Source organism: Austrofundulus limnaeus, unplaced genomic scaffold (genome assembly GCF_001266775.1).
Source record: "Austrofundulus limnaeus strain Quisiro unplaced genomic scaffold, Austrofundulus_limnaeus-1.0 Scaffold263, whole genome shotgun sequence".
NCBI classification, from domain to species: Eukaryota; Metazoa; Chordata; class Actinopteri; order Cyprinodontiformes; family Rivulidae; genus Austrofundulus; species Austrofundulus limnaeus.
Genome location: NW_013952665.1, coordinates 500,791 through 512,768, shown reverse-complemented (window position 1 = coordinate 512,768; position 11,978 = coordinate 500,791). Strand labels below are relative to the sequence as shown.

The 11,978-nt window shown below is 37.1% G+C and overlaps 1 protein-coding gene across 2 annotated transcripts in view; it reads left to right on the top strand.

The window, feature by feature from the left end:
* Positions 1 to 254: 254 nt before the first annotated feature.
* Positions 255 to 11,978, top strand: part of fbxw7 (F-box and WD repeat domain containing 7) — a 73,506-nt gene continuing 61,782 nt past the window's right edge. Inside the window, exon 1 of one of the 2 annotated variants that reach the window (XM_014020682.1) lies at positions 255 to 511. In XM_014020682.1, the coding sequence (XP_013876136.1) occupies positions 326 to 511 (186 nt within the window). In that variant the 5' untranslated portion in view covers positions 255 to 325. Of the gene's footprint in view, positions 512 to 7,215; positions 7,809 to 11,978 lie in introns of those variants that run through there. The other variant, XM_014020681.1, reaches the window with a different exon arrangement.

The following is an 11,978-nucleotide window of genomic DNA, read 5'->3' as shown; positions in this document are numbered from 1 at the left end:
ATGGGCACCCGGCGAGTCAGGAGCCAGCAACGACCCTCAAGGAGAGGAGGAAGAGGAGGAGGAGGAGGAAGGCAGAGGAGGCCCGCTAAACGAAGTGACTGGGGAGGACAAAGGAGCCCAGTGGATGTGGGGTCCAGAGCAGAGGCAGCTTCGGGGCCACGCACACCTCGAAGAGGAGGAGGACGAGGAGGAGGAGGAGGAAAACAACAACAGCAGCAGCCACCAAGAGGAGGAGGAGACGGAGGAGAGGACAGAGGGTGGGGAGGAACATGGAAGGGAGGAGGGTGAGGAGGAGGAGGAGGAGGAGGATGAGGACGATGAGGAGATGGACCAAGACAGCGATGAATTTGAACATTCAGGGGAGAGCGGGCGGGAGGAGGAGGAGGAGGAGGAGGAGGGTGGAGAAGGAGAAGGAGAAGAAGGGCTATGCTCCCCCTCTCTCAGGAACAATGTGTCTGCTCCCAGTAATCATCAGGACTCGGGATGTACACGCCAAAGTTCTTCCAAGAAGGTAAGCACAGCCTTTTGACAGTTATCAAAACACTTTAGCCAAGAGTATTTTTAATCATGTTTGTTTAGGTGATGTTAAAAAGGTCTGGTGTTTATTTAATGGGCTGACCAGAAATCTGACCATGAATATGGTAAATGTCCTAAATTTAGGTTGTTTTTACATCACTGAGTTAAACTCCTGAGAAACCTCTGAATTCCCTTCACTTTGTCCTTATTTAAGTCAGCAGCTCCATCTAGAGGTCCAAATTTTTATGTACTGCAATGCACATCAAGTAGTACAAATCCTCAAATGTAAAAAAATTAGTATAGCAGTGGGGACTGATTTGAACTAAAGTGTCTAATTAACTTTGGTGATCCAACTCAACTCGGTTCTAGGTGTAGGGGTCCCCCCCCCCCCCCCACACACACACACACTTATAACGAGGTTATAAGGAATTATTTTAGCAAGGATCACTTTATTTTCGGTAATGTCTTCATACAAAAATGAATGGACAAAACACAATAAGATGGGCGTGTTCAGTGAATTTAGGTTGATTTAAAATAAACAACATCATTTATTTATTTACAGAATCAAATAAATCACTAATGTACAGCTTATTGTGAGATTAATTTCCTATAAAACGTTTAACAACAAACTTTGAGGTTTAGCTGTTAATAAACCATTTGTTTGTGGCACTTTTTCTTAAGTTAGGCAGGGCGTAAGTTTAAGAGGGAAGAAAGGAGGAAGAGTGGTTAGTTAGTTTAACTTTAACCTTTAAAGAATGTGGATTTTAACCAGAAAAGGCGGACATCTCGCAATGAATCCACCCAAACCTCAGGTACGCTCAGTAACGATCAGACATTACCTTGACCTGGGATTCTTTCATCACCACGGCTCAAGTCGGAGGATGTGGTGGATGGATGGATGGATTACGTTTTACCAGCTACACTTTTCTAAGAGTGTTTTTCTATCAACATGTTGTCACTGCTTTAATCTACCATTCTTATAACACTCATCCTCACAGTCCAAAACAAATATTTGAAGAATACTTTGTCTCAGTCATTCTTATTTTTTGAATAATTGGCATAAATTATGCACTTTTAGACATGATCACTGTCTCTACTTAAAGTTAAAATAACTTTAGGACTTTAAGATTGGAAGACAAATGACGTTTGTGCTGGAAGTGATTTAAAATCTCAAAACTGATCAAATTATATAAAACAGCACATCTTAGAAAGTAAGCCATATTTTGTATGTTCTGCTGTAAAATATTATGTACCTGATAATTTAGAGTGTAATACATTTTTTAGTTTAGGATATGAAAAACAAACCTACATTATATTACTGTCTGACAGTAATGAAGTTAACTGAAAAACATCACTCATAACTATTGACTGAGGAATATTATCTTTATCTGATGAGGTGGCTCATGACTCATCTGTAATGCTTGGTGTTAAGTGCATAGATTAATTAAAAAGGATTGGAATGATGAGATTTTTTTTTTTTTTGCAGTGAGCCAAACAGAATAATGGTCTTTAGGATCTTTTTACTTACAACATGTTAAAACGATATTTCATTATGCTTTGGTGGGTGGTCTTTTTTGTGACTGTCATATTAATGGCTTACATAAGCAAAATAAACTATTACGCATTTATTTTAGTTTTCTTCACACAATATATTCTTTATTGACAACAATTAGATATTTTTCCAAAGAGAATGAAGCTTGCATATTTTATTTGGTGACATTTCATACACACTGGCCTTTTATACAAGCAGATACAGTGGGGAAAATAAGTATTTAGTCAGTCACCAATTGTGCAAGTTCTCCCACTTAAAAAGATAAGAGAGGCCTGTAATTGACATCATAGGTAGACCTCAACTATGAGAGACAAAATGTGAAAACAATTTGAGAAAATCATTTTGTCTGACTTTTAAAGAATATTTTTGCAAATAATGGTGGAAAATAAGTATTTGGTCACCTACAAACAAGCAAGATTTCTGGCTGTCACAGACCTGTAACTTCTTTTTTAAGAGGCTCCTCTTTCCCCCACTCATTACCTGTATTAATGGCACCAGTTTGAAGTCGTTAACAGTATAAAAGACACCTGCCCACAACCTCAAACAGTCACACTCCAAACTCCACTATGGTGAAGATGAAAGAGCTGTCGGAGGACACCAGAAACCGAATTGTAGACCTGCACCAGGCTGGGAAGACTGAATCTGCAATAGGCAAGCAGCTTGGTGTGAAGAAATCTACTGTGGGAGCGATAATCAGAAAATGGAAGACATACAAGACCACTACTAATCTCCCTCGATCTGGGGCTCCACGCAAGATCTCAGCCCGTGGGGCCAAAATGATCACAAGAACGGTGAGGAAAAATCCCAGAACCACAAGGGAAATCTAGTGAATGACCTGCAGAAAGCTGGGRCCAATGTTACAAAGGCTACCATCAGCAACACACTACGACGCCAGGGACTCAGATCTTGCAGTGCCAGACGTGTCCCCCTGCTTAAGCCAGTCCATATCCAGGCACGTCTGAAGTTTGCTAGAGAGCATTTGGATGTTCCAGAAGAGTATTGGGAGAATGTCATATGGTCAGATGAAACCAAAGTAGAACTATTTGGTAAAAACACAACTCGTCGTGTTTGGAGGAAAGTGAATGCGGAGTTGCATCCAAAGATCACCATACCAACTGTGAAGCATGGGGGTGGCAACATCATGCTTTGGGGCTGTTTCTCTGCAAAGGGACCAGGACGACTGGTCCGTGTACATGAAAGAATGAATGGGGCCATGTATTGTGAGATTTTGGGTGCAAACCTCCTTCCATCAGCAAGGGCAATGAAGATGAAAHGTGGCTGGGTCTTTCAGCATGACAATGATCCCAAGCACACTGCCAGGACAACAAAGGAGTGGCTTCGTAAGAAACATTTCAAAGTCCTGGAGTGGCCTAGCCAGTCTCCCGATCTCAACCCCATCGAAAACCTTTGGAGGGAGTTGAAAGTCCRTGTTGCCCGCCGACAGCCCCAAAACATCACTGCTCTAGAGGAGATCTGCATGGAGGAATGGGCCAACATACCAGCAACAGTGTGTGCCAACCTTGTGAAGACTTACAGAAAACGTTTGACCTCTGTCATTGCCAACAAAGGATATACAACAAAGTATTGAGATGAACTTTTGTTACTGACCAAATACTTATTTTCCACCATTATTTGCAAAAAAAATTCTTTAAGTCAGACAAAATGATTTTCTCAATTTTTTTTTCACATTTTGTCTCTCATAGTTGAGGTCTACCTATGATGTCAATTACAGGCCTCTCTCATCTTTTTAAGTGGGAGAACTTGCACAATTGGTGACTGACTAAATACTTATTTTCCCCACTGTATGAGCCACATGCAAGTTACTTATTAGTCACTATCAAAATATATAAATGAACACTCATTTCTTTTACACTGACATACATTCACTGGCCCATTACATGGTCCATTACTCAGTATGTATCTTTGCTGGTAGGTTTTCTTGTCGGTAAAATAACTTTTTCCCTCAGAAACAATAATACTTACTACATAACTGATGATCTTATAATCACTGTTCATCTGTCTTTGTAATGTTTGTATTAACTGGTCAAGTTTAAAGCTTATTAATCACACTTCAAACTATAGATGCTTCATTCACTCTTGAGGTCCCAGCACTCGAGTTGTGAAAGAGTAGGGTAAACCCTTGTTGTTCTAGTCTTTGACACTAGAGGGGGCCAGTTGAATAAAAGTTGGATCTATTTTATATTCTAATCCATGGCTTTGCTTTCACAATTGAATATATACTTTTTTTTCCTTGTGCTGCTCAGCACTTATAGCACCATAAGAAATATGTGAAAAACTCATTATATTTCACACATAAACACATTATAAAATGATAATGAGTTTTCACAAAAGAAAAAAATAAGTGAATAAAAATATTTTTTAAATAAGTTAATAAAGCAGTAGCTGGCAGCGTTTACACCTCAGGTCATATCTTTCCATTAAATCTATGAAAACTGAACAACACACAAACATTTTGGGGTCAATAAATTGGTTTTGTAGCTTTTTTTTCTTTCTTTTTTGCAAGCCTTAAGTAAGATAAGGATTTTACCTAAATACTATAAATGCACATAGAACCACTTGTGCAAAGTCCACAGTTTCTCCTTTTCAGTAAGCCTGTGTAAGAAGTTAAGTCCGTCACCTTAGTTGCTCTGAAGCTGGAAGTGATTTAACAGCATGTTATGTTACTTGAAGCCAAGCATTCTTGACTTCTTGCCTTCAGCACTATATTGGTATGTCTCATCTTGGACTGCAAAGTGACTGAGCATAAAGCTGTTGTGTTAAAAAAAGCAATCAAACTATTCATTCACGTACTGACTTTCTTGTTCCTGTTAGATACTTGTACAAAAGTAATTTTAGAGAACGTGCTAAATTATTAGTGGTTTTCGGTTTAATCCTGCCATTTATTTTGGCTGACTAAAGGGCATTGTTTTTATTTCTATTAGGCTTAACAGAGCTGAACAAGCCTTTCTAAACAAGATGCTCAGAATTGCACTTTTTCATGAAAAGATGTGATCCTGACTTCCTTGCTACAGTTAGTAAACACTGTGGGAACTCTTTACTACTACTTTGCTATTTTTCAGCTGAGGATTCTCTGAGTTTTTGTTTTGATTCTTGTCACAGAGAAAATAAAATAATGAAGTTAAAGAAAAGAAAGTTCTTGAGTCTATTGATAGGGAACTGTGCTATTGAAGTGATTTATTAGTTTTTAATGAACGTTGTAGGAAGTTTAATATGCATATGATCTGTTTGTTTAAAAAGTTGGATGGGGTTGATAATAATGGTGTTGCAGACTGGAATAGTGTCACTTTCACATGACTTAAAGAACTAAGATTAGTCTGAAAGCTCAAGTAACCTCTGGAACTTGTCAGAAACAAGCAGCCACTCAGTGTCACCTCATTAGTTATTTTATGCCGCCGGCCTTATGGCAACAGCAATTTGGTCTGTTCATTTTCTTTTATATAAAATTTTCATATTCAGTCATTCCCTAATGGGTAATATATGGAAAATTTACCATTTTAAAACAGCCTAACGGCACCAGACATCTTTTTTGGAATGAGACATTCTTGTTTTTGGAGTGTGTGGGAATGTACTGTTTTGTAGCTCATTTCCTCAAACTGAGTTAAATTTTTACAGCTGCTTGTTGGAAAGAAAGCTTTTTTTATCGTTTTGTAGAACTGAATTTGTTATAGTAAGAATGTCCAATAAAATGACAGATTCTAACTTTTAGCAGTTGGCTCATAGCCGATGATACTAAGTTTTTAAAGTGATAATTAAATTTCATTTTGTGGGCTTCTGTGGAAAGGTTATGAATGATATCGAACTTGTAGACTTCTTTCTGAACAACTTCAATTTGGAGAAAAACTGGCTAGTTCAAACACACCCTACTCCGAAGTGGCTTGTTGCCATCATAACCCAGCCAAAAATTCAAGATGTTCAATTTTGCGATTGCCTTAAATAATGGTAAATTATTTATCTAAAAATATTGGTTCAGTTAATATGTTATCCTACCACCTGAATTCCTATTTCTGAAATGTTCATCTTATACACCTTTTATACTGCATTAGTATTTAAAATAATGTTAATTTTTAATTAACAAGCAGGATGTTATTTGACTATCGAAAATATAATGTAGTCCTACCTTTCATTAAGAGGTTTATGCATTTGATTACGATTCATAGGCTAAATGGGAAATAAACTGATTGTGTTGTGATGTGAAATTACCTTGGTTGAATGTTTTACTTGTGAATACTTTTCTAAGTGGCTAAATTCTCTAAATGGCATTTTTCCACCAGCTGCTTAGGTTTTCAGTCCCACATGCTCAATTGGCTAAACAACTGTCAATATGGCACCAACTTACTCCAACTGGGCTGAACATTAATTTAAAAACTTTGCTCCGTCTGATACCCAGGGTCTAAAACGTTGGATAGTTTCGGCTGGTGTGTCAGGGTCCTGACTGTGCTCTAATCCTCTTCAAACAATAGTGGATGCGAGAATAGAAGAGAGCTTAGGTCCGTTAGGTCTTTGTTGCTGGCTGTTTAAACTTTTAAACACACACACTTCTTACTCAGTTCATGAATTCATCCATGTCAACTGTCCTTTTTTTGAGTACTGAGGAATTTGGCACACACTGTTGCACCACTTACCATCATGAGCACCTTTATATTTTCACATCATTGCTGATAAACTCTTATGTACTTAGATTCAACTGAATTGCAAAGATATCCTGCTGCTTTTGCTGTCTTTGTAGATTGCTGCGAAACACTTCAATAAACTTAAAAGTCTTTCCCTCTTGATGCTGTTCAAGCGAACCACATGTCACGCATACTAACCTTGGCCAACTGGGATCTTCTCCTGAAATATCCTAAGCCACTTTGCTGACAGAGACAGAGTTATTGACATTCCTTGACACTTTGGAACTGTCAGAGAAAGTTGGCGTGTAACAAATTCTAATTTCAGAACTGATGTTAATGGGGATGATACAGATTGAGATGTAGTTATCCGTTGGATGGTGCCAGTTTCATTGGAAGACACACAACTGGGCTCAAAGATACTGGCCATGTATTTGGACAGACCAAAGTGGAAGGGGTTGGGGGGACATAGAATTACCACAATGAGGAAACGCCCCGGTCACACGTGCGCTGCGTCAGACGAGTCCTGGTTCACATTCCCCCACTGAGGGGTCATGAGAGCAGATTCCACAGTGCCTGACTGAGAGGGAGAGGCTGAGTTTGTCCATCCTCCTTTCAGTCCCTGACATCAGCTGCTCCTCCTGGCTTGGCTGTAGCAGTGACCTCACAGCCTTGAGATACTTTAAAGGGAGCTAGTCAAGAGGGTGGGTAAGCTCTGAGTCGAGTCAGAGTTTAGCAAGTGCACCTTTAATACATCTGCGCAATGATTTGGAGGTCCAGGAAAGGTGCCACAGTTGTTTAAGAAAAGCGGTCTACTTGCAGTGTTGGTCGGTCAGTATTTGGGGGGCTAACTTCTGGGATATGATCCATTAGTCTGTTTTGCAATGCTGCGGCATTGCCCTATTCCCCGTTTCTCATCGTCTGGTGCTCAGAGAAAGATGCCAAATGCTGCCTGTGGGAAAGAAAAGACTCCGCGTGTCCCACCGGAGAGCCAGGCACTCAGCCTGGCAGACGCCAAGGACATGGCCCCTGAATCGTTACCCCCTCAGAAAGTACTGAAGATATTCAGCATCAACATCATTGCTCAAGGTTTACCGTTCTGTCGTAGACGGGTGAGTACTGCACGTCAGTAACCAGTTTTGCAGTTTAGTTTCATGTGATGACCCTTTCCCCAAATGTCAAAGGTCACTGTTAAGAGTTGTCCTTATTCACTTGGTTAGATTTTATCTTATAAATATTTTTTTGTCCCAAAGATTGTCATTAAAAAGTTAAAATAACTGCTTAGTTTTATTAATCGCTTTTTCTTGTGTTATCACCACAGTGCCACTTTTACTTTTAACAATTTTATATTTATTTCTCCAATTTATCTAGTTAGACACAGTTATAATATGAATATGTCTGAATATCTGAATGTGTCTGAATAGACACTAGTCAAAAAAAAAACTTTCATGTTTGCATCACAAACTGCAACATTTCAAACAGGGTCTTGTCTGTTTCTGTCTCTTTTAAATTTAAGAATTCAGACATTCATTTACGTTTCACTTCTCGTGGGAAATGACGAACGTACGCCGATATATAACCTTAAAAAGACTCCAAGCAGAGAGCCTATTTTTAGAGTATTTCTAGTCCACTTTCACATTCCTGCTGAACTAATTCAGCATAATGTAAAGTGTGTCATGAAATAAATGAAATAAGACAACCGTGTAAAGAAAGCTGCCATTTCAGTGTATCCAGCTTCAGACTGAGTAAAAAAAACCCAAAACATTTTTCAAAACTTTAAAGCATACTAAAATGTTCCTTTCGGTTCAAACTTTACTTTAATATATACATACTCTCTCTAGTCCCTATTCTGTTGAATATTTAATAAAACTTTGAAACTTTAAAAAATGGATATATCAATTATATAAACGTAAAATACTTTGTAGACACTATATTTTAAGTTGATTTTAAAGAGAAATAATTTCTATTAGCTACTTTAATTTAAATATGTAATTGCTTGTTCTTTTAACATTAAAATACATATTTACAATTTAATGGTCTGTAGTTCTGGAAAACTCTAAAAGATGCAACACAACACGGGTTGCGGTTTCCTTTTTAAGGTCACAGTTTGTTTACCCGGCACCAGAAGACATTTAAACCTTTTCCATCCTACAAATAAAACTTTTTCCTGTGTGAATCTCTGAGGGATGACAGCAGTCAGCCAGATAGCTCTCAAAGTTGTCACAAAATGTTGAAGTGTTGTTTTATAAGGAATATTAGGAAATTTTAAAGTAAGCCTCAAATAAACTGTAATAACTGTTTCTGCAGTGTTATAACTATTTCTTATTTTTGTGTTCATTACAGAAAAATAACTGAGATTTAATTAGGACTTTCTTTGTAGCAATTTCATAAATAATTGAAAAGATTTGGATATTGCAACAATGTTAGTAGTTACACTTGGCAACAAATTTTAAAACGTTGAATAATTAGCTTTTTTATTGTTTTGTTTTTACTTTTTAGTGCAGTCTTGTGTTAAAACTAAAGACTGAAAGCTTTGCCGACTACTTCCATTAAATTGTCCTTGTGCATATATAATTTATGGTATTGTATAGCAACATTTCAATGTTATTTTCACTTTTGTAAAATGCAATTTTGTTTTTTGTTAATTTCTGTGATGTCTCATTGCTGGGATCATACAACTGTTTTCTTTTTTTATTAAAATTGTAGAGACAATGACATTTTATCTAACTGACTTTCCCCCCTCATTTATCAATATTTTAATTTGATTTCAAAAATTTTATTAAATAGGTATATTAAAAAATAATAATATGCCAGACTTTCTTTTGTTTTTGAAACAGTAGAGATTTTCATTTAAGTTTAGATTATTGAACTTGAACTCAGAAATAATAATACCTGCCATAAATATGCTTTATTATTAGTAGCCATTATAGCAAGTGAGTTTTGAAGTTTAGCTTGTCTGCTTTCTTGTCTAACATTTCAAACTGTTTTACGGTTTGAAACAAATAAATCAATAGAAAGTCTAATATGTAGCTGAAATGTTAAGAACAAAAATGGTTTTGTCTTTAGCAGCATGCAGATTTTTTTAACGCAAAATTAAGGAAATAATCTACATATTCCTATAGCTGGGAGTTGAGTTGAACTGAGCAAACCTTTTGCTCCTTAAACAGAATGGTTGGAAGTTTTGAGACATACAGTTTGTTTTGCAATTTATACTTTGTACAGTAAATAAAAGGTTCACAAGACGAGTTCAGGGAGTTCTCATTCCTGTTGGTGTAAGCAGAGCAAAAGCCTCGTGGCCTGACCTGCGCATGTGGCAGAGGTCAATAAATAGCACAGCCTGTATTCTCCTTGGTCTTTGTGGTATAGTCTAACTTAATTTGCATGTTCTATGTTTATGGGATTTATTTTCTTTTTCATTCAAGCTCCTTTTTAATTATTTTCAAACATGATTTCTTACTTCCCTTCAAAATGAATATGAGATATTGCCTTTCTTTTGAGAGACGTACAGATTAACGTTGACTCTTCAGCTTGTCATTCAAGTACTACTGAATAAAAATAGTCTCTGGATAAAATTCAGGATTGAAGACAGATGAGGAGTATCTGTCATATAACCAGAATAGGCATCCAGCTGTTGCAGGAAATGGTCATCAAGAAATAGATTAACAGCAAAGGCATTTCATCAGCATTGCCACTTTGTCACCCACCACACCCTGTTCTGCAGGCCTCAGTAAGGCAATCTGGACGTGCCCATTGCAGCTATGTCTGCATCAACAGCCATCAGCAAGATGCATTTGCTATTTGAGCAGGTGCTGTGGGTGTGTTGAAACTTTCTTTAGCAGCATCCTCACAGCGTCTCAGTTCCCCTTTTTGTTGTCTATTGATACATAGAGGAGTGCGATGATTGTTAATTGTCTCACTTTGTTTGCAAGTTGTTGACATTTCCATTTTACCATTTTAAAACTGAGCTTTAATATTATGATTTTTCTCATAGAAAAACCAACTTCGCTGTATATTTGAGAACATAATCCTGAAGAACAGAAACACATTTGATTCTAGATGCATGTGGCTATGTGAGACAGTGACATGATACAGAACAGGATCCTGCTACTTGGAGGTCAGATGATCTGATTGAGGCTCCAGTTGTTGTCACTTCTCATATTAGTAATCTAAGTATACCTTCATTTCACTTTGGCTAATTGTGCTGCTTTAAAGGAATTTGTTGCCTTTGACAATGCCTTTGACAATCTCAAAGTAGTTGCCTTTTTAGATAAAAATTGGGTAAGAAATGGAAACAAAGTAATAAAGCTTCAACACTAGCAATGTTAAGCTATAAAGTTGTATAAACCATCTAACATGATATTGAGTTAACTCTTTTTCATGTGGAATGCAAATATTTATATGCTCTTTCATCACAGATGCAACAGGGTTGTTTTTAATTTTTACTTCCTCTGTATCTCTGACACCTTCGTTTTTCCATTGCAGCCATGTTAGGTAAGCTTGGTGCCCCGGAGGAGCAGCTGCCTTCACTGCTGATAGTCTCTTTAGCTGAAACTTGTAAAGAAACTAAAGCTTTGCTGACGGCGTCATGTGGCTCTACAAACATATCCAGGCTTTTTAAAAACTATTTTTATACTGTTTACATAGAGCCAAATGCATAGTAATGTGTTCGACTGGGTTTGAAACTAATTAGTCTTTCCAAGTTTGTATTGTTTTTTTTCCCCTCCCTCTCATTTTCTTCTATTACTGATGCAATGCATTGTAATACACTGGAGGGAGGTTGGTACGAGGCTTAAGAGAGATCCTCTCCTAGTTTAATGTTACTTTGAATTGCTTGATAGAAATAGTTCTTACTGGAAAATTCCCAAGGAAAAAAAATCTGAAATTGAATTGAGGCAGTTTATTCTACAAGCAAGACCTGTTGAAATCTTTAGCCATTTTGTATGTATGTATGTATGTATGTATGTATGTATGTATGTATGTACTGTATGTACTGTATGTATGTATGTATGTATGTACTGTATGTACTGTATGTATGTACTTTATGTATGTACTGTATGTATGATGTATGTATGTATGTATGTACTGTATGTACTGTATGTATGTACTGTATGTATGTATGTATGTACTGTATGTATGTACTGTATGTATGTACTGTATGCACTGTATGTATGTATGTATGTACTGTATGTATGTACTGTATGTATGTATGTATGTACTGTATGTATGTATGTATGTACTGTATGTATGTATGTATGTACTGTATGTATGTATGTATGTACTGT